General features: G+C 41.3%; 1 protein-coding gene across 1 annotated transcript; it reads right to left on the bottom strand.

Moving 5' to 3' along the window:
• Nucleotides 1-542: 542 nt before the first annotated feature.
• LOC106136558 (codanin-1) lies at nucleotides 543-27,725 on the bottom strand. Its single transcript, XM_060952948.1, has 14 exons — nucleotides 27,565-27,725; nucleotides 27,389-27,477; nucleotides 23,379-24,842; nucleotides 20,422-20,578; nucleotides 18,527-18,621; nucleotides 17,014-17,117; nucleotides 16,023-16,219; nucleotides 14,818-15,321; nucleotides 13,821-14,003; nucleotides 11,027-11,240; nucleotides 10,287-10,450; nucleotides 9,001-9,157; nucleotides 5,365-6,038; nucleotides 543-4,111 (listed from the first exon to the last, which is right to left on the bottom strand). The coding sequence occupies exons 1-14, from the start codon at nucleotides 27,649-27,651 to the stop codon at nucleotides 3,962-3,964; spliced, it is 4,239 nt and encodes a 1,412-aa protein (XP_060808931.1). The 5' UTR covers nucleotides 27,652-27,725; the 3' UTR covers nucleotides 543-3,961.
• Nucleotides 27,726-27,870: the final 145 nt, after the last annotated feature.

Raw genomic sequence — 27,870 nt, 5'->3', positions numbered from 1 at the left:
AAATAAGAATATATTAGAATAATACATAAGTGATTTATAAAAATATGCTTATAGTGATCGGCACCGGCGACAAAAACGTCCATCTTTTTCCCATGGATTTCGTAAAAGGCTACTAAGGGATAGGATTATACACCTGCGATTCTTTTTTTAGGCGATGGGCTAGCAACCTATCACTATTTAAATCTCAATTCTATCATTAAGCCAAACAGCTGAACTTGCGGGGTAGGCAGAGCCTGGAAAAGACTGAGCGGCCACGTTCGGCTGTATGGCTTAATGATGGAGTTGAGATTCAAATAATCAAACCAAATGAAAACTCATTAAAAAAACGACTTTATTACAAGTTCATAAAACATAAATTAAAAAACAAAATTTCTCCAGCCATCTCGCTCATAATGGCTGACAATTCAGTTCGCGGGTTTAAATAATGCGCTCTGATAGACTCGAGCGCTCAAATATTTTCGCGCCATACAAAAATGTTAGATACTTCTGCGCAGGCACATATTCGGTGTAACTTTTAAAATTGGTAAATAAAACAACATTAAAACAAAAAACACTAATTATATTACACTTTTACATACATATTTTGACGGATTGGACTTTTGTCATAAGCATACTGCTATACACAAGTAAGTAAGTATAGAACACAAATTTACAGATTGTAACAATAATATATGTTTAATCAAATTATTATAAGGAACTTTATATTTACAATAATCGTCCAGTTTGAGTTAGTATCTCGTAACACAAGTCTCGAACTTACTTCGAGACTAACTCTGTGTAATTTGTCCCGTATATATTTATTATTTATTAAGTTATTATATAAGTAATATTATAGTATAGACTATAAATTGTAATAAACTTGTAACTTTTTTCCACAATTTCCATTATTTTTTTAACATATATTTAAATATGTAGTAAAAATTACAAAATATATTTTTGTCTTAACATTCGTTTATATTATGACGGCCTGTTTGGCACAGTTGTAGGATATACAGGATGACATTTAATTCAACTGCATAAATTTAACTGTTAAGTGTACTGATCTAAAGGATATTTAAAAACGTTAAAAGAAAAATATCGGTTCATATTTCAGAAAGTAATAAAAAAAATAAAAGTATCAAAATCCACGATCCTAAATACGTCATATCTACCCGGCCGGCGGAAAAGCGATGCGTAAGATTCAGAGGTCAACGACACAATTCTTTCAGCGCAGCGATCTCGACAATTCTGTACTTTACTTGATCTTGATACCAGAAAAATAATTAATTTTTCAGACATTTATTTACATGTTTAGTTTTAATTTCTTTTTGTAGTATTGGTCTTTAATAAAGCGTGTGACGTATTTTTTGAGGGTTTTTTTAAATGTGAAAATGATGACGTTTAATTTAAATAAAAATAGGCTCAAACAGCTCAGAAGCATGGGCAAAGTCTATATTTAGAAGGATGCAGTTGTTTTAAATGTCACCCTGTATGTGTTTTGAATATTATAGTGCCTCAATCTGCCTGGTGGTAATTGAGATGAGACCTTATGGGGCCTAAGGCGGCCTTTGCCTTGAAAATCCCCAAGAGGGGGAAAGAGAGGGGGGGAAAAAAAAATATTTTTCGAACTCCCGAACATTTTCTTTATATTAAAATTTTATTTAAATTAATTATTATTTGTATAATATTAAATACATTGTCATTTGGCAGTCAAATATACAGGGTGTATACTAATATATACCAAGGCATTTGTCATAAAAATTTAACTTAGAAGACTGTTTTACAATGTTAAGCTTATAATTTATTTTCAAGTTATTATCGTGATATTACAATCTAATCATGGGTTGGTATAATAATAAAAGTACCCGAAACCGCCGAGCTTGCATGAAGAGATTTATGAATGTGGATGAAGCGAAGGAAGTGTGCAGAGATCGTGGCAAGTGGAAAGAGGTAGTCTCTGCCTGCCCCTCCGGGAAAGAGGCGTGATTTTATGTATGTATGTATAATAATATTTGTTGGCGGCGTCACCAAGTAAGCTCGCTATCCTCTGACGGCTTCTTGCTGGATCTTTTGTCTTTAGCTAAACCCACGGACTCTTAAAAATTGTACAACTAGTCCTAATAAAGATTGTCGTTATTTTATAAATTTTTAAATCATCATTACCTGCGACGTTTTACCTAAACGTCACATGATGTTGTCATTTCTTGACTTTTTTGTAGTTAAGTTTACTTATTGTGCTCCTTGGATTCAACTGTAAAAAAATCACTTTGAATACAATCTGAAAACCTCTTTTTTTGAAGTCGGTTTAAAAATGGACAATAATTGTTCTTGGCAGTGGTGCTATTTAACTTTTTATTAAATATTCGTTACATTTAATCATAAATTATTGGCGATGTAAACTCCTTTTCCCTTGGGAATTTCGTGAAATTACCACTAAACGCGAACAAAGCCGCGTATAAATCCTGGTATCCTACATTTTTGCAAAAAAAATCTTAACACCCTGTATATATGTACATCTAACGTCCAGACTAAATACAATTACAATAAGACATCATTCTGGTGTTTACATTTCAATTTATTTGTCATAATTCGCCTAAAATACATTTCGTCTCATAAAAATAGTGACTTTTTAAACAGTAGTGTTAAAAGTTAATACCGTTAATACTTTAAGTCAATCGTGCCGTGTGGTTCCCGACACCAATAAAAAAAAGAATAGGACCACTCCCATCTCGTTCCTATGGATGTCGTAAAAGGTGACTAAGGGATAGGCTTGTAAACTTGGGATTCACCTTTTAGGCAGTGGGCCTTTCAGTATTTTCGATACCGCTGGCTTTGTCTACCTCGTAAGGGATATAGACGTGATGACACGTATGTATGTTGATATTGTATACAACATCGCATCAGTTGATATTTTCTTTATTTTTCTTCTGCACATTCTTTTGTATTATATTAACGATATATTTTTACAAAATAAATAGTTATATTTGGATAATTATAAGTATAATAATAAGGTATGTATGTTTGAATATTTAGTTAATTTTCGAACATATTTATTCTAACATATTATTATTATTCCTACATAAAATTAAGCCTCTTTCCCGAACGGGGTAGGCAGAGACTACGTACATACACTCGCCACGATCTCTGCATACTTCCTTCGCTTCATCCACATTCATAACTCCCGATACAGTTTAAAAAGTCACAAATTTTATATCCCTCCTTGATTATTCTTAAATTTATAAATAAGATACTCGCTCCGGTAATTCATAATCTATACTAATATAATATAATAGCTGTGCCCGCGACTTCGTCCGCGTGGAATAGTTATTTTGGGCATCATTGAAGCATTACATTTTCCATTATTTCTTCGCTCCTTATAGTTGCAGCGTGATGTTATATAGCTTAAAGCCTTCCTCGATAAATAGTCAATACAACACAAAAATAATTTTTCAATTCAAACCAGTAGTTCCTGAGATTAGCGCGTTCAAACAAACAAATTCTTCAGCTTTATAATATTAGTATAGATGTAATAAATATTCATTTATTTTATTTCTTACAGTCATACATATAATCACGTCTATATCCCTTGCGGGGTAGACAGAGCAAACAGTCTTGAAAAGACTAAAAGGCACGTTCAGCTGTTTGGCTTAATGATAGAATTGAGATTCAAATAATAACAGGTTGCCAGCCCATCGCCTAAAAAAGAATCCCAAGTTTGTAAGCCTATCCCTTAGTCACCTTTTACGACATCCATGAGAAAGAGATGGAGTGCTCTTATTTTTTTCTTTCGGTGCCTGTAACCACACGGTACTTTATAACAATTCAATCTTCAAATATCACGTGTACAGGGATAGACAGAGCCAACAATCCCGCACATTAATTTCATAACATATACAATACATACATTTAGTCAGAACATAAAAATCTCCAATCTTCATCATACATCACGTTGTTCACATAAAACCTACGGGGTAGACAGAGCCTACACATCGTCGTCCATAGCAGGCTCGTAGTCCATATCGCCGCAGTACTCCGCCAAGAAGTCCAGGAACAGCGTGAACTTTCCGGTGGAACATCTAGACCAACGGGAGGAGACCGACCTCATGCATGTCGATAGACTTTCCAATATATTCTGCGGACGGAGAAATTATTTATTTATTTATTTATTTTAGGTAATTTTTTATATTTATGTGGTCCCCGGCACCGATACAATAAGAAAACAGGACCACTCCATCTCTTTCCCGTGGATGTCGTAAAAAGCGACTCCCTTAGTCGCCTTTTATATACAGGGTGACTTTTAATTCAACTGCATAAATTTAACTGTTAAGTGTACTCATCTAAAGGATATTTAAAAACGTTAAAAGACAAATATCGGTTCATATTTCAGAAAGTATGAAAAAAAAATAAAAGTATCAAAATCCACGATCCTAAATACGTCATATCACCCCGGCCGGCGGAAAAGCGACGCGTAAGATTCAGAGGTCAACGACACAATTCATTCAGCTGAGCGATCTCGAAAACTCTGTACTTTACTTGACCTTGATACTAGAAAAATAATTTATTTTTCAGACATTTATTTACATGTTAAGTTTTAATTTGTTTTTGTAGTATTGGTCTTAAATAAAGCGTGTGACGTAGTTTTTGAGGGGTTTTTTAAATGTGAAAATGATGACGTTCAATTTAAATAAAAATAGGCTCAAACAGCTCAGAAGCATGGGTATAGTCTATGTTTAAAAGGATGCAGTTGTTTTAAATGTCACCCTGTATAGGCTTACAAACTTGGGATTCTTTTTATTGGGCGATTGGCTAGCAACCTGGACAACCCTTATCACTGAGGGGTATGAAAAATAGATGTCGGCCGATTCTCAGACCTACTCAATATGCTCACAAAATTTCATGAGAATCGGTCAAGGCGTATCGGAGGATTACGGGAACGAACATTGTGACACGTAAATTTTATATATAAGATATTGTATTAATTGATTGAAAGTTAATATTCGCATTGACATAATTAGTTCATTCATGTTTTTTAATGTAGACAATGCGCATTCGTCCACGATTTAGATTTAAGAGATCTATATTTGTAAATTGACGTCCGATGAAAATGCTGCAGTGTAGTTTGTTCTGCCGCTTCTTCTACACATGCCCTTTGGAAGCGGTAGTAGTTATAATTAGATTTAAGTTATGTGACGTCAATAAGTGATACCTTGTATCCAATTTTGAAAATAAATCTATTCCATTCTATTCATGCGCTTTGGAAGCGGTAGTAGTTATAATAAGATTTAAGTGCTGTGACGTCAATAAGTGATACCTTGTATCCAAATAAATCTATTCTATTCTAAATCTATTCTACTCTACTCAAGTTAATATCAAAAATTGACTCACCTGCGGCCAGTCCTGCCTGTAAACAGCTAAGCACTGCTCTGTCAGCGAGTCTTCACTCAGATAGTCATTCCTCAACAGAAACACTAACACCGTGGCCAATGACTCCCAAACATCACTCGATTTACACTTGGACGCACTCAACAAAGCTATGTTCCTCGGACACAAAATTCTCTCAAAGTACTCTAACATTTCATTGTTATTGTCTTCCGCTATATTATCAACACTTTTGCTGTCGTTCACACTGTTCGCTTCTAATTGCATTGAATTGCCTTCATTTTGTAATGTTCCGCCTTCATGTTGTAATGTTTTGCCTTCATTTTGTAATGTTCTGCCTTCATTTTGTACTGTTCCGCCTTCATTTTGTAATGTTCTGCCTTCATTTTGTAATGTTCCGCCTTCATTTTGTAACGTTTTGCCTTCAATCTGTGCCAAATTGCCTTCTAGTACTAATATCTTGCCTTCGACAGGATTATTCTGGTTCTCCTCGTCAGATACAGGAGTTTGAACTCGATCGTCGTCTTCGAAGTTGCGGAATTCCGGCGAGATATCCTCCCTTCTCTCAGGGATGGACAGATCTTGCGATTGGGTCCGCTTGCGGTCCGGGCAACACGTGTTCCAGATATTGTGCAGTTGGTTGAGGAACGTCTCGGTTATTTCTGAGGGTTTCTTGCTCACTGCAAATAGAAGGAAACATTTGTTAAGCAAAATTGTAATAGCATAAGGTGATTTCTACGTATTATGTAGAGCAGATGGCGTAGACTAGATATTCCTAAGACCATTTATATTAGCTGCTGTGCTGTTTTGTTTATTGCGAGCACCGCTCGGTCACCCAGGTACTGTATGTCACACTGTGTGTCCACTGACCCACGACGAGCCCCAGCTCGACGCTGAGCCGCAGCAGCGCGCGGCGCGAGCACCGCTCGGTCACCCAGGTACTGTATGTCACACTGTGTGTCCACTGACCCACGACGAGCCCCAGCTCGACGCTGAGCCGCAGCAGCGCGCGGCGCGAGCACCGCTCGGTCACCCAGGTACTGTATGTCACACTGTGTGTCCACTGACCCACGACGAGCCCCAGCTCGACGCTGAGCCGCAGCAGCGCGCGGCGCGAGCACCGCTCGGTCACCCAGGTACTGTATGTCACACTGTGTGTCCACTGACCCACGACGAGCCCCAGCTCGACGCTGAGCCGCAGCAGCGCGCGGCGCGAGCACCGCTCGGTCACCCAGGTACTGTATGTCACACTGTGTGTCCACTGACCCACGACGAGCCCCAGCTCGACGCTGAGCCGCAGCAGCGCGCGGCGCGAGCACCGCTCGGTCACCCAGGTACTGTATGTCACACTGTGTGTCCACTGACCCACGACGAGCCCCAGCTCGACGCTGAGCCGCAGCAGCGCGCGGCGCGAGCACCGCTCGGTCACCCAGGTACTGTATGTCACACTGTGTGTCCACTGACCCACGACGAGCCCCAGCTCGACGCTGAGCCGCAGCAGCGCGCGGCGCGAGCACCGCTCGGTCACCCAGGTACTGTATGTCACACTGTGTGTCCACTGACCCACGACGAGCCCCAGCTCGACGCTGAGCCGCAGCAGCGCGCGGCGCGAGCACCGCTCGGTCACCCAGGTACTGTATGTCACACTGTGTGTCCACTGACCCACGACGAGCCCCAGCTCGACGCTGAGCCGCAGCAGCGCGCGGCGCGAGCACCGCTCGGTCACCCAGGTACTGTATGTCACACTGTGTGTCCACTGACCCACGACGAGCCCCAGCTCGACGCTGAGCCGCAGCAGCGCGCGGCGCGAGCACCGCTCGGTCACCCAGGTACTGTATGTCACACTGTGTGTCCACTGACCCACGACGAGCCCCAGCTCGACGCTGAGCCGCAGCAGCGCGCGGCGCGAGCACCGCTCGGTCACCCAGGTACTGTATGTCACACTGTGTGTCCACTGACCCACGACGAGCCCCAGCTCGACGCTGAGCCGCAGCAGCGCGCGGCGCGAGCACCGCTCGGTCACCCAGGTACTGTATGTCACACTGTGTGTCCACTGACCCACGACGAGCCCCAGCTCGACGCTGAGCCGCAGCAGCGCGCGGCGCGAGCACCGCTCGGTCACCCAGGTACTGTATGTCACACTGTGTGTCCACTGACCCACGACGAGCCCCAGCTCGACGCTGAGCCGCAGCAGCGCGCGGCGCGAGCACCGCTCGGTCACCCAGGTACTGTATGTCACACTGTGTGTCCACTGACCCACGACGAGCCCCAGCTCGACGCTGAGCCGCAGCAGCGCGCGGCGCGAGCACCGCTCGGTCACCCAGGTACTGTATGTCACACTGTGTGTCCACTGACCCACGACGAGCCCCAGCTCGACGCTGAGCCGCAGCAGCGCGCGGCGCGAGCACCGCTCGGTCACCCAGGTACTGTATGTCACACTGTGTGTCCACTGACCCACGACGAGCCCCAGCTCGACGCTGAGCCGCAGCAGCGCGCGGCGCGAGCACCGCTCGGTCACCCAGGTACTGTATGTCACACTGTGTGTCCACTGACCCACGACGAGCCCCAGCTCGACGCTGAGCCGCAGCAGCGCGCGGCGCGAGCACCGCTCGGTCACCCAGGTACTGTATGTCACACTGTGTGTCCACTGACCCACGACGAGCCCCAGCTCGACGCTGAGCCGCAGCAGCGCGCGGCGCGAGCACCGCTCGGTCACCCAGGTACTGTATGTCACACTGTGTGTCCACTGACCCACGACGAGCCCCAGCTCGACGCTGAGCCGCAGCAGCGCGCGGCGCGAGCACCGCTCGGTCACCCAGGTACTGTATGTCACACTGTGTGTCCACTGACCCACGACGAGCCCCAGCTCGACGCTGAGCCGCAGCAGCGCGCGGCGCGAGCACCGCTCGGTCACCCAGGTACTGTATGTCACACTGTGTGTCCACTGACCCACGACGAGCCCCAGCTCGACGCTGAGCCGCAGCAGCGCGCGGCGCGAGCACCGCTCGGTCACCCAGGTACTGTATGTCACACTGTGTGTCCACTGACCCACGACGAGCCCCAGCTCGACGCTGAGCCGCAGCAGCGCGCGGCGCGAGCACCGCTCGGTCACCCAGGTACTGTATGTCACACTGTGTGTCCACTGACCCACGACGAGCCCCAGCTCGACGCTGAGCCGCAGCAGCGCGCGGCGCGAGCACCGCTCGGTCACCCAGGTACTGTATGTCACACTGTGTGTCCACTGACCCACGACGAGCCCCAGCTCGACGCTGAGCCGCAGCAGCGCGCGGCGCGAGCACCGCTCGGTCACCCAGGTACTGTATGTCACACTGTGTGTCCACTGACCCACGACGAGCCCCAGCTCGACGCTGAGCCGCAGCAGCGCGCGGCGCGAGCACCGCTCGGTCACCCAGGTACTGTATGTCACACTGTGTGTCCACTGACCCACGACGAGCCCCAGCTCGACGCTGAGCCGCAGCAGCGCGCGGCGCGAGCACCGCTCGGTCACCCAGGTACTGTATGTCACACTGTGTGTCCACTGACCCACGACGAGCCCCAGCTCGACGCTGAGCCGCAGCAGCGCGCGGCGCGAGCACCGCTCGGTCACCCAGGTACTGTATGTCACACTGTGTGTCCACTGACCCACGACGAGCCCCAGCTCGACGCTGAGCCGCAGCAGCGCGCGGCGCGAGGAGTCGCGCGCGAACACGTTGCGGCGCGCGCAGGCCGCCGCGCACGACGCCAAGATGGCGGGCAGCTCGCCGGCCGGCTCGTCGTCCAGGAGAAGGCAGATTTGTTCCTGGAGAACAAGTTACTTCTGTCTTATACGGGATACCCATGGATGTCGTAAAACGCGACTCAGAGATAGGCTTATAAAATTGGGCTAGCAACCTGCCACTATTTGAATATCAATTCTATCAATGAGCCCAACAGCTGAACGTGGCCTATCAGTCTTTCAAGACTGCTAATTCTGGCGCTTTAACTCGGTTTTAAGTTATTTATTTGACGTCAACCAATGTTGTGAAACTAAAAGATATGACAATTATTAAGTGATGTTGAAACGTCCAATAATTATGAATTCAATTTTTGAATTTGTACATTACATACGCGTTTAATACTTGTATCTTAAACTAATATTATTATACATTTGTGAACGCAAATTTTTTTTGTATAATTGTCATCTGTCAAACTGACATATGTCAGTTTGACAGATCTCTCTCCGTGCCGCGCTTTTACTGAATACTGATACAACGTACGTTTTTCACTTCATACCGTACACATTCACTACACATTGTAATCATTAACTTGATTTCTTTTTTACTAACAATGTCTACTTTTTTGTTTGTACATTTGTTAACCTTCTCCTTTAAGATCGCATATCGTCCATCGACCAATTTCGTAACTTCGTGTCTCTTGAAACCGTGACATTAGCAGAATCAACCAAAGTCCGGTGAAAGCCATTATATAGAAATGAAAGAAAGAAAGAAAACGTTTTTCACTCCGAAAAAATACTTTTATTTTATTAATAAGTCACAATAATTCTACAAGTATTAATGCGATAGTAAGATTATTTATACATATGTTACCTCGTCAGGGGTTATCTACTAAATTCTTACTATATAAGAATACTTATCAATTATTCTTCTTGAAATATCTCTTATATATAATTGAAGATCTATCGAAAGAACAATTTACTTTTCATCCCGGTAAAAGCTAAAGTTCCCGTAGGATTTGTGAAAAACCTGAATTCTTCTTCTGTTAAGTAATCTGCTCACCCGATACCATGTTTTTTACCTTTCACTACCCAAAGTTTGGCTGGAAGAGATTGCTTAGCGATAATACGCCTTTGCTCAACATATTCGAATATTTACATATTATTATGAATAGAATAGATTTATTTTCAAAAAATTTTGTTGATGATGATTTACCTTCAAGTTGATGATGCAAGCGGCGGGGCTGACGTTGGCCGCGTAGAACACGACCGCGGGAGCGAGCAGAGCTTCCACGGCCTTCCGCGGGGCGGCGCTGGGGGACGGCTCGCCTATTACTAGGAGCGTTTTCATTTCAGCTTCTACGTCTTTGCAAAGAATAGCTGGAATCGGATAGGATAGAATAGAATAGATTTATTTTCAAAATGGTACATTACATAGAATAAATTTATTTTCAAAATGGTACATACAGGGTGACATTTAAAACAACTGCATCCTTTTAAACATAGACTATACCCATGCTTCTGAGCCGTTTGAGCCTATTTTTATATAAATTAAACGTCATCATTTTCACATTTAAAAAACCCTCAAAAACTGCGTCACACGCTTTATTAAAGACCAATACTACAAAAAGAAATTAAAACTAAACATGTAAATAAATGTCTGAAAAATAAATTATTTTTCTAGTATCAAGATCAAGTAAAGTACAGAGTTGCCGAGATCGCTCAGCTGAATGAATTGTATCGTTGACCTCTGAATCTTACGCATCGCTTTTCCGCCGGCCGGGGTATTGTGACGTATTTAGGATCGTGGATTATGATACTTTTATTTTTTTTCGTACTTTCTGAAATATGAACCGATATTTTTCTTTTAACGTTTTTAAATATCTTTTAGATGAGTACACTTAACAGTTAAATTTATGCAGTTGAATTAAAAGTCACCCTGCATAGAACACTCACCAGTTGTATTCCAATTGTCATTGATCCACTTCTGCAGCCGGCTGAGGCAGCCCCTGGCGGCCAGCGCGAGGATAGGCGGCGCCGCGTGCGGCAACAAGGCTCGCAGGGCGGCCGCCGTGCGACAGCGAACTAACTGCTCAGCCGATTGTAGTGTGCGCGATCTGAGCTGCTCCACGTGAGTGGAGTACAGCGACTGCAAAGTCTGCAGAAGGTTCTGGAAGGGGTTTTGGTAAATAGTTCATGGCGGTGTTACTAGATGGCGCTGTGTTGAATTGGAACGCGTCATGGAGACTGATTATCAAAATGCGGGTAGTGTGACTAGATAGTTCGATTAGTTGTCAATAGATGGCGCTTTACAATATTAGGATTATATTCGATTCTAAATACAGTAATGTCAGCTTATGAGAGATAGAAATGCGGCAGTAAAGCGCGGTCGCAATGCGAGAGCGGACCAGCTGCTCCGCCGATTGTAGTGTGCGAGATCTGAGCTGCTCCACGTGACTGGAGTACAGCGACTGCAAAGTCTGCAGAAGGTTCTGGAAGGGGTTTTGGTAAATAGTTCATGGCGGTGTTACTAGATGGCGCTGTGTTGAATTGGAACGCGTCATGGAGACTGATTATCAAAATGCGGGTAGTGTGACTAGATAGTTCGATTAGTTTTCAATAGATGGCGCTATACAATATTAGAATTATATTCGATTCTAAATACAGTAATGTCAGCTTATGAGAGATAGAAATGCGGCAGTAAAGCGCGGTCGCAATGCGACAGCGGACTAACTGCTCCGCCGATTGTAGTGTGCGAGATCTGAGCTGCTCCACGTGAGTGGAGTACAGCGACTGCAAAGTCTGCAGAAGGTTCTGGAAGGGATGTAGTAAATAGTTCATAGCGGTGTTACTAGATGGCGCTGTGTTGAAATAAAAGAAACGCGCTTCGATTGAGAACTGGATTTCGAATTCGAATTCGCAATCATAACGCGTTTTGATTCAACGTGTTATGATTGCGAATTCGATTTCCGTAAGGGTTAATCGTATAGAGTGATTATCAAAACGCGGGTAGTGTGACTAGATAGTTCGATTAGTTGTCAATAGATGGCGCTATACAATATTAGGATTGAAATATTGTAATGTTAATATTCCGTCAGTTAGCTACATAGTTAATTCAGCCGTTACAAGTGGGCGCTGTATAAATTAAAAGGCTCTATGAATATTTTAAAGATTTATAATTATATTAGATTCTAAATATAGAAATGTTGCTATATAGCTGATTAGAGATAGAAATGCGGCAGTAATGCGCGGAGAAACATACATGTCAAATATTACAGTTCAGACCCAGCGGTATAGCCTGCAAGTAAATCAGTCAGTCAGATAAAAATACTTGGTTTTCTCATATTTTGTGACATTCTCCCTTACAACGCATGAGAAACATACATGTCAAATATCACAGTTCAGACCCAGCGGTATAGCTTGCAAGTAAATCAGTCAGTCAGATAAAAATACTTGGTTTTCTCATATTTTGTGACATTCTCTCTTACATCGCATGAGAAACATACATGTCAAATATCACAGTTCAGACCCAGCGGTATAGCTTGCAAGTAAATCAGTCAGTCAGATAAAAATACTTGGTTTTCTCATATTTTGTGACATTCTCTCTTACATCGCATGAGAAACATACATGTCAAATATCACAGTTCAGACCCAGCGGTATAGCTTGCAAGTAAATCAGTCAGTCAGATAAAAATACTTGGTTTTCTCATATTTTGTGACATTCTCTCTTACATCGCATGAGAAACATACATGTCAAATATCACAGTTCAGACCCAGCGGTATAGCTTGCAAGTAAATCAGTCAGTCAGATAAAAATACTTGGTTTTCTCATATTTTGTGACATTCTCTCTTACATCGCATGAGAAACATACATGTCAAATATCACAGTTCAGACCCAGCGGTATAGCTTGCAAGTAAATCAGTCAGTCAGATAAAAATACTTGGTTTTCTCATATTTTGTGACATTCTCTCTTACATCGCATGAGAAACATACATGTCAAATATCACAGTTCAGACCCAGCGGTATAGCTTGCAAGTAAATCAGTCAGTCAGATAAAAATACTTGGTTTTCTCATATTTTGTGACATTCTCTCTTACATCGCATGAGAAACATACATGTCAAATATCACAGTTCAGACCCAGCGGTATAGCTTGCAAGTAAATCAGTCAGTCAGATAAAAATACTTGGTTTTCTCATATTTTGTGACATTCTCTCTTACATCGCATGAGAAACATACATGTCAAATATCACAGTTCAGACCCAGCGGTATAGCTTGCAAGTAAATCAGTCAGTCAGATAAAAATACTTGGTTTTCTCATATTTTGTGACATTCTCTCTTACATCGCATGAGAAACATACATGTCAAATATCACAGTTCAGACCCAGCGGTTAGCTTGCAAGTAAATCAGTCAGTCAGATAAAAATACTTGGTTTTCTCATATTTTGTGACATTCTCTCTTACAACGCATGAGAAACATGTCAAATTTTACATGTCTAGATCCAGCGGTATAGCCTTAGGGACTTGATATGCAAATAAATCAGTCAGTCAGATAAAAATACTTGGTTTTCTCATATTTTGTGACATTCTCTCTTACACCGCATGAGAAACCTACATGTCAAATTTTACTTGATATGCAAGTAAATCAGTCAGTCAGATAAAAATACTTGGTTTTCTCATATTTTGTGACATTCTCTCTTACAATGCATGAGAAACCTACATCCAGAGGTATAAAATACTTGGTTTCTCACCGTATCTCCGTTATGAGTTCTGACCACAGTGGCGGCGTGCGCTCTTGCCTTGTCTCGGGCTTCGCACAAGAGCTTGGCGGAGAGTTCCCGCACGCAGAGCGACGTCACTCGCTCGGACACCAACTCCAGAACGCGCCGAGTCGAGGCCGGTTGACTTTTCAGTAGCTCTTCTTCTAGACGGTTCTGTAATCGTGTTGGTATTTTTTTTTTTACACACATACACACATATGGTCACGTCTATATCCCTTGTGGGGTAGTCAGAGCCAACAGTCTCCAAAAGACTGATAGGCTACGTTCAGCTACGTTGGCTTTAAGATAGAATTGAGATTCAAATAGTGATAGGTTGCTAGCCCATCGCCAAAAAAAAGAATCTCAAATTTTTTTACCTATTCCTTAGTCGCCTTTTACGACATCCATGGGAACGAGATGGAGTGGTCCTATTCTTTTTTGTACTGGTGCCGGGAACCACATGGCACATTTTATTTAATAATTTCTCAATTCTATCATTAAGCCAAATAGCTGAACGTGGCCATTTCATTATTACCTAAAATGATACGTGTATTTATAAAATTGGTGCCGTGTGGTTCCTGGCACCAATACATAAAAGAATAGGGCCACTCCGTATCTTTATCATGGATGTCGTAAAAGGCGAATAGGGGATAGGCTTATAAACTTGGCTTTCTATTTTTAGGCGACGGGCTAGCAACCTGTCACTATTTGAATCTCAATTCCATCATTAAGTCAAACAGCTGAACGTGATCTATCAGTCCTTTCAAAATTGTTGGCTCCGTCTACCAGCAAGGGATAAAGACGTGACTTAATACCTAAGAGATTTCTCAATATTCAAGTATTACAAGTCGCGGACAAAAGTTAGGTAATACTTAGTCACAGTCACATATAAAGTCTCAGTATCAAGAACCAAAACTGTATGAAAAAGTGAACGGTTATACAAAATAAAAAAAAAAATACCAGAAATTTTATAAAAAAAAATACACACCTGCAATTCCTTCTCCTTATTCCTGATCCGATCTTCAGGATTAAAACTCAAACTAACTGGCGTTATGTGTCTAAAGCTCTCTTTTTGCTCCTGCCCCACCTTACATGTCGATAACAGCACGTTCACATCCCTAAGGTACGGGCACAGCTCGAACAAAACACTCTCATCGATAATATCATAAGAATCCACGTTCACATCACTACTATAAACAGTTCTAAATTCAAACTTTTCATAGAAAATTTCGACAGGAAAATGCGGCAAATCGAACAACCAGCCGAGTATTGATTTCAAAAATATCAACGTGTTCTTTTTGTATTTGGATTCGAATTTCAAATTTGAATAGATTGAGAATATTGTTTTTATTATTTGTTGGTAGTATTTGATTCTCAATGACGTGTAATCTAGCATAGACAGGTAGTGTACAAGCCAAGGTAAGGTTATGCAAAGGCGGGAGTTTTCTTGCGCGTTTCTGAGTAGACCTTGGAGGTCTAGGCACGGTTGGCTCTGTAACAAATAATTAAAAATAGAATAGAATAGATTTATTTTCAAAATTGGACACAAGGTATCACTTATTGACGTCACATCACTTATATCTACTTACTACCGCTTCCAAAGCTCGTTACAAAAGTATTTTTAAAATTTGTTATAAACGATAAAAGCACTTGTAGGCTAACTTATATTTTACTAGCTGTGCCCGCGACTTCGTCCGCGTGGAATAGTTATTTTGGGCATCATTGAAGTATATGAATGAATAATTATATAAATAATTAATCTGAAATGAATATGAATAATTAATCTACTTTTAATACAAATATTTTTTTATCAAAATAATTACACATATATAATTTCATCATGCATTATGAATCGTTTCAAATCTAACTTACTAACGTCTCAAAACGGACATTAAAGGTAAAATTAAAAATAAAAAAGGTCCGTGTGGTTCCCGGCACCAATACAAAAAAGCATAGGACCACTCCATCTCTTTCCCATGGATGTCGTAAAAGGCGACTAAGGGAAAGGCTTACAAACTTGGGATCCTTTTTTAGGCGATGGGCTAGCAACCTGTCACTATATGAATCTCAATTCTATCATTAAGCCAAATAGCTGAACGTGGCCATTCAGTCTTTTCAAGACTATTGGCTCTGTCTTCCCCGCAAGGGATATAGACGTGACCATATGTATGTTTAAAAAAAAAACCCACTCACATAATTCCTCAGCGCTAAATCGTTCTCCAGGACCTTCTCTTTGGGCGTGTCGAACGGCTGTTCCGTCAATACGGTACGTCCCACTTTCGCGTCAATATTGAGCGAGTACGGCAACGAGGTCAGGTAGCCCAGAAACTTGGCCAGCAGAGACAGCTTCTTGACCAGGTGGAAGTACTCCCGGCACATGTCCGTGTTAGCTGAGAGGAGAAATAACATACATACATACATACATAAAATCACGCCTCTTTCCCGGAGGTGTAGGCAGTGACTACCTCTTTCCACTTGCCATGATCTCTGCATATTTCCTTCGCTTCATCCACATTCATAACTCTCTTCATGCAAGGTCGGCGGTTTCGAGAAATAACATACATACATATAATCACGTCTATATCCCTTGCGGGGTAGACAGAGCCAACAGTCTTGTAAAGACTGATAGGCCACGTTCAGCTGTTTGGCTTTAAGATAGAAATGAGATTCAAATAGTGACAGGTTGCTAGCCCATCGCGTAAAAGATGAATCCCAAGTTTATAAGCCTACCCCTTAGTCGCATTTTACGACATCCATGGGTAAGAGATGGAGTGGTGCTATTCTTTTTTCTATTGGTACCGGGAACCACACGGCAAGAGAGGAGAAATAAATATCCGCATGGAATTGTTATTTTGGGCATCATTCAAGCCCTAAAGGATGATTAATTTTCCCCGTTTTTTTCACATTTTCCATTATTTCTTCGCTCCTAATAGTTGCAGCGTGATGTTATATAGCCTAAAGCCTTCCTCGATAAATGGTCTATTCAACACAAAAATAATCAATTGGAACCAGTAGTTCCTGAGATTAGCACGTTCAAACAAACAAACCCTTCATCTTTATAATATTAGTATAGATTTTCAAATCAATGCATTAAAAGACTTTTTTTTACACCAACCGCAAAATTAACATTGCCGTCCCAACAAACAATGAGAAACACAAACTTATGTTTACATTTTATACTTACAACCTTCCACCAACTGCGTAGAGTCCAAAGTGACAATCTCGGATGCCAAGGTGTGCCTCAAGTGTACTCGAAACGATTCGTTGTCCGTATTCATTATGAATTCTCTGAGGAAAAAATTTTCATATATATTTATCGTGTGTGCGGTGTGGTTCCCGGCACCCAATACAAAAAAGAATAGGACAAACTCCATCTCTTTCCCGTGGATGTCGTAAAAGGCGACTAAGGGATAGGCTTACAAACTTGGGATTCTTTTTTTTTAGGCGATATGCTAGCAACCTGTCACTATTTGAATCTCAATTCTATCTTAAAGCCAAAAATCTGAACGTGGCCTATCAGTCTTTACAAGACTGTTGGCTCTGTCTACCCCGAAAGGTATATAGACGTAGGTAATTATATGTATGTACGGGATAAATTACTCAGATTGAGTTAGCCACGATGTAAGTTCGAGACTTGTGTTACGAGATGCTAACTCAACGATACTATATTTTATGATAAATACTTACCTATATATAAATAAACATTCAACACCCAACATTCAACTTGAAAATACTGAAAGTCCACGCCTAGCTGCTTGGCTTAACGATAGAGTTGAGATTCAAATAGTGACTTTGTTACTAGCCTATCAGCTAAAAGAGGAATCCCAAGGATACAAGTCTATTCTTTATTCGCCTTTTACGACTTTTCCACGGGTAAGAGACGGAGTGCCGGAGTAAAAACTATTATTTTTTTTCTATTGGTGCCGGGGACCACACGGCCAAAAATCTAATTAAATTATGCGCTTTGGAAGCGGTAAAATCATAATGTTATCAGTAAATAAAATATATATATATACAGGGTGACTTTTAATTTAACTGCATAAATTTAACTGTTAAGTTTACTCATCTAAAGGATATTTAAAAACGTTATAAGAAAAATATCGGTTCATATTTTAGAAAGTACGAAAAAAAATAAAAGTATCAAAATCCATGATCCTAAATACGTCATATCACCCCGGCCGGCGGAAAAGCGACGCGTTAGATTCAGAGGTCAACGACACAATTCATTCAGCTGAGGGATCCCGACAACTCTGTACTTTACTTGATCTTGATACTAGAAAAATAATTTATTTTTCAGACATTTATTTACATGTTTAATTTTAATTTCTTTTTGTAGTATTGGTCTTTAATAAAGCGTGTGACGTAGTTTTTGAGTGTTTTTTAAATGTGAAAATGATGACGTTTAATTTAAATAAAAATAGGCTCAAACAGCTCAGAAGTATTGGTATAGTCTATGTTTAAAAGAATGCAGTTGTTTTAAATGTCACCCTGTATATGTTATTCTAATTTTATGTCGGACTATATATGTATGTGTCGTAAAAGGACTTCGAATCTCCCTCTTCCTGAAGGCTTCAGGACTGGAATTCGACAAGAAACCGACTCGGAGGTCGAGAAAATAAAACATAGGGATTAGTATTAGGGATTATTATATATAAATATATATATATATATACGTGTACATAACAAAACGCACGTACTTGTAGAAGTGGTGCGCGTGCGCGAAGTGCGGGCGGCGCGGCGCGGGCGCGTCGGCGCGCGTCAGCCGCACGTGCAGCTTGCTCAGCCGGCTCTCCTGCGGGCGGCGCACGTTACGCTGATTACTCTCACGCTCACCGTCAGCGCTTATGAGCGCTCAGGCTGTTTTTAGTCTTACGCTGACGGCACGCGCACCGTCAGCGCTGTTGGCCGAGATATATGAACTACTAGGAAGCGTTTTTGAATGACACGTAGCTATCAGCGCGCACGGCGGTCAGCGCTGTTTGTTACCCCTTCTTCTGCACTGACGCCTTGGAAGCGGCAGTAAACTTAGTTTTTAAGTAATTTATTTGACGTCAACCAATGTTGTTAAACCATACGACAATTATTAAGCGATATATAGTATCCTATAATCCACACTAATAATAAAGAGAAAGATTTGTATTTTTGTATGTTTGTGTGGAATAAACTCAAAAACTACTGGTCCGATTTTGATAAAATTTGGCACAGATATAGAATAGACATTCAAAAGTGACATAGGCATAAATTTGTTTTGAAATAAATTAGTTTTCAGGTAGAAAAATATGTCCACCCGTGCGAAGCCGGGGCGAGCCGCTAGTAATGAATAAAAATTTTGAATTTGAATTTGAGCGCTGACAGCTACGCGGCCGTGCGCGTCGCGCGTCGGCGCTCACGATCGCACGAGCGCCTACGCTTTCAGTGAGCGTTCTAGCGTCGAGCGGAGCGGAGTATAATAATTTAATACACTCCGCATTTTGGTCGTCGGCTGTACAGTAAGGCGGTCAGTATGATACTAAAACGAGCCACGCTGAGCCTCAGCGCTGACAAACTTTAGTCTCACGCTCACCGTCAGCGCTCATAGCTCAGCGCGTAGTTTCTCAGCGCGTAGTTTCTCAGCGCTGAGGCTCAGCGTGGCTCGTTTTACTATTATACTGACCGCCTTACTGTACAGCCGACGATCAAAATGCGGAGTGTATTAATTGTTGCTGCTTTGAAAAAATAAAACACGGGGACGACGAAGACTCCATGTTCATCCACAGACAGCCGTTGCAGGAGAATTTGTCATGTTAAATGGCACTTTGAAGGCGCTCGTGCGATCGTGAGCGCCGACAACTCCTCGGCGCCGACGCGTTACTGCGGCTGTCTGTCTGTCTGTGCCGTGTGCTTGTCGAGCACCAATCAAAAAAGAATAGGAACACTCCATCTCATATGTCTTAGTCGCCTTTCACAACATCCATGGGAAAGAGATGCGAGTGGCCAAATTTTTTTTTTGTATTGGTATTACCACACGGCACGTCCGCGTGGAATAGTTATCTTGGGCATCATTAAAGCCCTCAAGCATAAATGATTTTCCCCGTTTTTTTTTTCACATTATTTCTTTGCTCCTTATAGTTGCAGCGTGATGTTGTATAGCCTAAAGCCTTCCTCGATAAAAGGTCTATTCAACGCAAAAATATTTTTTCAATTCGAAACACTAGTTCCTGAGATTAGCGCGTTCAAACAAACAAACAAACTCTTTAGCTTTATAATAAATACATACATACATATGGTCACGTCTATATCACTTGCGGGGTAGACAGAACCAACAGTCTTGAAAAGACTGTTAGGCCACGTTTACTTGTTTGGCTTAATGATGGAATTGAGATTCAAATAGTTAAACAGGTTGCTAGCCCATCGTCTAAAAGAAGAATCCCAAGTCTATAAGCCTATCCCTTACTCGCCTTTTACAACATCCATAGCAACGAGATGGAGTGGTCTATTCTTTTTTTTATTGGTCCACAACCGCACGTCCTGTTACTGAGATAAGCACGTTCAAACAAACAAACAAACAAACTCTTCAGCTTTACAATATTAGTATCTATATACAATTAATCACCTGCGTATTGTGCGGCAGTCCCGCCAACATTTGCTTCACAAATAGTGCGGCGAGATGCTGATGGTTGGCCGCGTGACAACTCGCCGCCATCAGCGGCTTGAGCCGAGCTCGGAACGTGTTGCGGGACGAGCCGGTGGACTGGCAGTCTTGGTACCATCTGTTGGTTTGTTACATACATTCAGTCAGAAAAGTATCGGGAATGGATTATTTATTTATGGTTCCAAATTCAAATTTTTGTTTTTTTTGTTGTTGTTAGATTGGCACAACTGTTTTCCATTTTGGCGCGGAGTTTGAGTTGCATCTGTTGTTTACATTAAATACAGTGCTATTTTTAGTTATATCATATCTAGTGTGTATTGCTAATTTCATAATGGATAAAAACATCGAACAAAGAGTTTGTCTTAAATTTTGCATTGCCAATGGAATATCGTGTTCGGAGTCACTGAAAATGTTACAGAAGGCTTACGGTGAATCGACTTTATCAAAAACTCGTGCTTATGAGTGGTACAAAGCGTTCAAAAGCGGTCGAGATGTGATGGAAGATTTGCCTCGCTCTGGTAGGCCATCAACGTCTGCAACTGAAGTTAACATCGCAAAAGTGAAGGAAATAGTGACTGAAAATCCTCATTCAACTTTGAGAGAGATAGCCACCGAACTTTCTGTATCTCACGAGTCGATCCGTACCATTTTAACTAATAATTTGGGTATGAAACATGTTGCCGCTCGGCTAGTCCAAAAGACCTGAATTTTTTTCAAAAACTCAATCGCATGAGAGTCGCTGAGGACATGCTAGAACGAGTCAATTCCGACCCAACATTCATGAAACGCATTGTTACTGGTGACGAGACGTGGGTTTACGAGTTTGACATGCAAACTAGTCAACAAGCTTCGGAGTGGCGCCTTCCAACTGAACCGAAACCGAAAAAACCACGCCAAAGTCGTTCAAAAGTCAAAGTCATGTTGACTGTTTTCTTTGACTATCGCGGTGTTGTGCACTCGGAATTCTTGCCGGAAGGTCAAACGGTAAATAAGGAATATTATTTGAGTGTTATGCGGCGTTTAAGAGAGCAAATCCGACGAAAAAGGCCAGATTTGTGGAAAGAAAATTCTTGGATTTTGCACCATGATAATGCACCTTCGCACAAGGCCATCCTTGTGAACGAATTTTTAACCAAACACTCAACAAATACCATCGAGCAACCACCATATTCACCAGATATGGCTTCAGCCGACTTTTTTCTTTTTCCTAAACTCAAATTACCACTTCGTGGCACCCGTTTTCAATCGGTAGAAGACATAAAAGAGAATTCGCGGCGAGAACTGACCTCAATTCCGGAAACAGCGTTTAAAAAATGTTTTGATGATTGGATTATTCGTTGGCGTAAGTGTATCGTTTCTAAAGGAGCATATTTTGAAGGTGATAAAATAAATTTGGATGAATAACAAACAGTTTGTGTATTATTGATCTTTTCCCGCTACTTTCTTGACAGAGTAGTACATACATAAAATCACGCCTCTTTCCCGGAGGGGTAGGCAGATGTTAGAACAAATGTATAAACAAAAGTGTCTTAGTACCACAAGTCGCCACCTGCTGCGCTACTGTCTATGCACTCTCTCTCTATGAATATGTAACTTGTCGAATACGTGTTTATTGTGTCTCATAAATAAAATCTTATTATACTATTACAATCCTGGTTTATTTTGCCCTAAATCCTTCAGCAGAGACTACCTCTTTCCACTTGCCACGATCTCGACGGTTCGGGTACTTTTGACCTGACCCTTTACCAAGACATACATTATTATAATATAAGAAAATGCTGCAGTGCAGTTTGTTACCGCTTCTTCTGCACTGACGCCTTGGAAGCGGCAGTAAACTTAGTTTTACATACATACATATTATAGTCACGTCTACATCCCTTGCGGGGTGGACAGAGCGGCTTGAGACGGGCGCGGAACGTGTTGCGGGAGGAGCCGGTGGACTGACAGTCTTGGTACCATCTGTTGATTTGTTACGTACATACATACATATTATATGATACTATTTATTTTGATCATGAAGAGAGTTATGAATGTGGATGAAGCGAAGGAAGTATGCAGAGATCGTGGCAAGTGGAAAGAGGTAGTCTCTGCCTACCCCTCCGGGAAAGAGGCGTGATATTATGTATGTATGTATGTATTTATTATGATTAAGCTTCCAAAAATAGATTACACAATTAAATCAAGTTCAAACTAAAAGCGCCGTGTGGTTACCGGCACTAATACAAAAAAAGAAAAGGACCACTCCATCTGTTTCCCGTGGATGTCGTAAAAGGCGACTAAGGGATAGGCTTACAAACTTGGGATTCTTTTTTAAGGCGATGGGCTAGCAACCTGTCACTAACCTGTTATATTTAATCTGTGGCCTTTCAGTCTTTTCAAGGCTGTTGGCTCTGTCTATCCAGCAAGGGATATAGACGTGACCATATGTACGTATACATATAAAAGTCACGTCTACATCCCTTGCGGGGTGGACAGAGCGGCTTGGAACGAGCCGGTGGACTGACAGTCTTGGTACCATCTGTTGATTTGTTACGTACGTACATATTGTCACGTCTATATCCCTTGCGGGGTGGGTAAACTAGTCGTGAAAGACTGATAGGCCATGTTCGGTTGTTAGGCTTCATGATTAATTTGATATTCAAATAGTGACAGGTTGCTAGCCCTTATAACCCTATCCCTTAGTCGCCTTTTACGACATCCATGGGAAAGAGATGAGTGGTCGTATTCTTTTTTAAATTGGTGCTGGGATCCACACGGTATTTAGTAATTCATAAAAAAAAACGTATGTATAAAGTGCTCTGTCAGACCCAATGGTTGACTGGTAGATAATGCTTAAGTCCGCAAATTGTGCTATACATTTGTATTTTGTGCAATGAAGTTTAAATAAAAAAATAAATATTAAAATTGGTAAATTTTACCTGAGCAATTCATAAAACATGTCTCTCTGCTTCTTAAAACTTTGGAAGCTAAGCGCTGTCGGGAAATTATCAATATTATCCGTCTCAAAGTTGAAACATATCACTCCGTTGGACGGCCTCATATCCAGAATACACTTCTTTCCTTGTGCCTTCTCCGCTTCACACTTCAGTCCGTAAGAATTAAGTAAGAACTTGGCTAAGTCCGGATAGAACGACCTAACCTTCTTGTTCTCACCGAGTATTTTCAAAGAATTCCTGTCCAATATCACCTCTAATATAACCCGCTGATTCCACAATGACTTCACAGCGAAATAAGTGCTGTTATGAATCGATTTCAATAAGTAATCCAAATTATCTTTACTCAAATTCAATTCAGCATCTTCGTAATCGATTTCGTTCTGTTTGGACAGTATTATCGATATCAAAAAGTACAATTCCGTTATCACGCTAAGAATTAAATTATTCTTCAATAGAACATCGTAAATATCGATTAGTATATCGATTTTCTCTTTTAAAACAACTTTGCTCGAGTCTGATTTGATATAGTTAATATTGTCGAAAGAATTATTCTGTATCACATTAATCTGTGGTGTTTTTACGCTCTTCTGAGTCGAAGATGTGTTCAAAATGTTGAATTTCTCCATCAATTTGTGCCTCTCCTGTTTCAAAATGCTTCGCTCAGCGTCGAAACTGCTCGAAACTTCTTTTGTCGGCACATTCTGCGGTTTAAATGCTATATTATCTTCTAACGCTAGCGGCGACGGCTGCTGGAAGCATTCCGAGTTGAAACTATTTAGCGAAAAGCTTTTTTGTGACGTACTACGGTCAATATTAGTCGGTTTGATCCTCCGCCTGTCGGAACGCAAAGAACTGGACTTCCTGACTCCGATTTCTGGAAACATCTCAGAATTGCTCAGATCCAATTCAGTTTTCACATCCGCATCCTCATTTGAAGTGTTCTTCCCTTTCTTCTTTTTGGAACTCTTCTGTGCAGACGCTAGGTAGTCACCTAGGCAGCTTTTCTCGTGTGATCTAGAATGTCTATGGTTCAATCTTGGCGTATCGCACCGTTCGAACTCTTTGAAACTCCTGTTTGGAGTGACCGGGCTCGTCAGAGGCAAATTCGGGTAATCCTTGCTATTCTTCATCGGTGTACTGGATATCATGACTCTCTCCACTCCGATGCTCAACCTTGAGTCATCAGACGAGACCGATTGCTCTTTAGACAGCTTTTCTTCAGTGAACAACTTAGTTTTAACTCTTCTTCCGGTGCGTTTCTTGTCTTTGCTGGGAGACTCGTGGCTTCTTTGCCTGTCAGTTTTGACAGTGAGGCTGTCCATGGTGCGGTCGTCGCTGGTGGGGTCGCTGATGGAGCGCCGGTGCTTCCTGCGGGAGTTGAGCATCTTCTCCGGAGTGCTCTGGTGTTGCAGCAGTTGCGCTGCATTGCTGTTCGTCCGGATTACGCTGCAAGGAGTAAAGGATTAACTTGAAGTGAGTTGTGAATGTGGATACATACATATATACATACATATGATCACGTCTTTATCCCTTACGGGGTAGACAGAGCCAACAGTCTTGAAAAGACTGATAGGCCACGTTCAACTCTTTGGCTTAATGATAGAATTGAGATTCAAATAGTGGCGGGTTACTAGCCCATCGCCTAAAAGGAGAATCCCAAGTTTATAAGCCTATTCCTTAGTCGTCTTTTACGACATCCATGGGAACGAGATGGAGTGGTCCTATTCTTTTTTGTATTGGTGCCGGGAACCACACGGCACGTGAATGTGGATGATGCAAAAAAGTATGCAGGGATCGTGACAAGTGGAAAGATGTAGTCTCTGCTTATGCTCCAGATAAAAGGCAAAGTTTCATGTATGTAGGTTGATAAGGATTAACCCCTGTCTTGAGAATTTTCCTTGTTATATTTATTACAACGAAACTGACCCATACAGAATACATAAATTCAATAACAATGAGCTAATAAAGGTATGTAAAACTTTTAAAATAAAAAAAAAAGAATAGGACGACTCCATCTCCATCCTATGGAAATCGTAAAAGCCGACTAAGGGCTTATAATCTTGGGATTCTTCTTTTAGGCTAGCTAGCAACCTGTCACTATTTGAATATCAATTCTACCATTAAGCCAAACACCTGAACATGGTCTATCAGTCTTTTCAAGGTGAGGCTCTGTGTACCCCACAACAGATATAGACATGATTATATGTATGTATGTAAAACTTAAAGAATGCATACAAAACTCAGTTATGTATTTTGTTTTTAATCCATAATTTACATTTCTTGTTTCGGTTACAACTCTTTAGTCTTAGCCATAAATGAAGCCAAAGTTGTGGTATATAATGTATCACCCTTACCATAGTTTTTCCTATGTGTATACATACATACATACATATGGTCACGTCCATATCCCATGCTGGGTAGACAGAGCCAACAGTCTTGAAGACTAAATGGCCACGTTCAGCTATTTGGCTTAATGATAGAATTGAGATTCAAATAGTGACAGGTTGCTAGCCCATCGCCTAAAAGAAGTATCCCAAGTTTATAAGCCTATCCCTTAGTCGCCTTTTACGACATCCATGGGAGAGAGATGGAGTAGTCCTATTCTTTTTGTATTGGTGCCGGAAACCACACGGCACTATGTGTATTTATAGATAATGTCTATTTTTTAATGTCTAAGTTATTTATATATATGTATATTAGCTTTGATAGAGTAGAGGAGAATTTATTATGGTAAGCACTATCTATGCATGGAGTCAGCAGTGAATTAATACAAGCATTGCAATATTTACATAATGATTCTAGCTTCGAAGCTTGTGTGCTCAAATTGGAATTCCACAAAATAGAATGTACACATACATATAATAACGTCTATTTTCCTATAGGGTTGGTAGAGCCGACAGCCCTGAAAAGACTGCTCAGTGCAGTCGGCTTGGTAAAGGGTCAGGTCAAAAGTACCCGAAACCGCCGAGCTTGCATGAAGAGAGTTATGAATGTGGATGAAGCAGAGGAAGTGTGCAGAGATCGTGGCAAGTGGAAAAAGGTAGTCTCTGCCTACCCCTCCGGTAAAGAGGCGTGATTTTATGTATGTATGTATGTATGCAGTAAGCTTGATGGTAGAATTGAGATTTAAATTGAGACAGGGTGCTAGCCCATTGGTATACCTATTCAATATATAAGGACACATTTATCATCTAGTTATCAAATTAAATAATTTATGTATGTATTGTTATTATTTTTTGTGCCATGTGGTTCCTGGCACCAATACAAAAAAGAATAGGACCACTCCATCTCTTTCCTATGGATGTCGTAAAAGGTGACTAAGGGATAGGCTTAAAACTTGAGTTTCTTCTTTTAGGTGATGGGCTAGCAACCTGTCACTTTTTGAATCTCAATTCTATCATTAAGCCAAATAGCTGAACGTGGCCATTCAGTCTTTTCAAGACTGTTGGCTCTGTCTACCCCGCAAGGGATATAGACGTGACCATATGTATGTATGTATTATTTTTTAATTTTACATAAACAGGAAAATATGAAATTTCCTGAAACTATTGTCTATAGCCTTTAGGAGATGTATTTCTTATAACTGAATTTACACAACCAATTAACATTTAAGGAGTTTTCAGTGGATGATAAAGAGCTGTCCATTTGATTGTATTCACAGCAAGACTGATTTTAGAAAACAGACACTTTTTAAAACTTATTTATTCTGAGAAAAAAGGGTTAATTAATCAAATTAAGGACATCCTGATAAATGGTCAGGTCAAAAGTACCCGAAACCGCCGTTATGAATGTGGATGAAGCGAAGGAAGTATGCAGAGATCGTGGCAAGTGGAAAGAGGTAGTCTCTGCTTACCCCTCCGGGAAAGAGGCGTGATTTTATGTATGTAAGTATGTAAAAAAGGGTATAAAGTTGATTTAACACGGCACAATACAAATTGTTCCACATCTATGCCTAGGGCACACCCCTTGTTTACATTTCTTTTTGTCCTTACCTGTCCGTCTGATTCCTCAAATACGTCAAAAAATGGGCCACAAATTCACTTCTATTACAACACAGCAACACACAATCTTCAGGAGTATCCTAAAAACCACAATTTACATATTTATTTCATTGAAAAAGAAAAAAGAAAAAGTATACACAAAAAAACCAAGAGGTTAGGTTATGTACCTCTTTTGCATCACAATTTAGCCACTTTATAAGGAGGGCGGTATCAATTTTACCATTAAGGACACTTTCTATAATTGTTTCAGGCATTTTTAATTAAGCTAAAATTATTTTACGTGAAAATCGATGTTAATTACATCTGCGCGGTCAAACATGAAAACATAGAGATATGACAGAAATGACAGCATACGCACGTGACAGTGACAGCTAGTGTATTTTCATTTAACTTTTTTGTGGGTTTGGCTTTCGGTTCTATTTTTATACATACAACTACCCAAAGAAAGTGAGTGTAATGATTTAAGCTACTTA

The sequence above is a fragment of the Amyelois transitella genome, chromosome 30 (assembly GCF_032362555.1).
Source record: "Amyelois transitella isolate CPQ chromosome 30, ilAmyTran1.1, whole genome shotgun sequence".
NCBI classification, from domain to species: domain Eukaryota; kingdom Metazoa; phylum Arthropoda; class Insecta; order Lepidoptera; family Pyralidae; genus Amyelois; species Amyelois transitella.
Note: the sequence above shows the minus strand (reverse complement) of the source record. Positions and strands in the feature narration are given on the sequence as shown.

Excerpts from the sequence above, each read along its gene's own strand:
- LOC106136558 (XM_060952948.1), bottom strand. The coding sequence starts at position 27,651 with ATGCCTGAAACAATTATAGAAAGTGTCCTTAATGGTAAAATTGATACC. Across the intron at positions 24,843-27,388 it reads TTGAGGAATCAGACGGACAG|CGTAATCCGGACGAACAGCA; the intron begins GTAAGGACAAAA and ends TACTCCTTGCAG. Across the intron at positions 6,039-9,000 it reads CGAGCTGGGGCTCGTCGTGG|TGAGCAAGAAACCCTCAGAA; the intron begins GTCAGTGGACAC and ends TTCTATTTGCAG.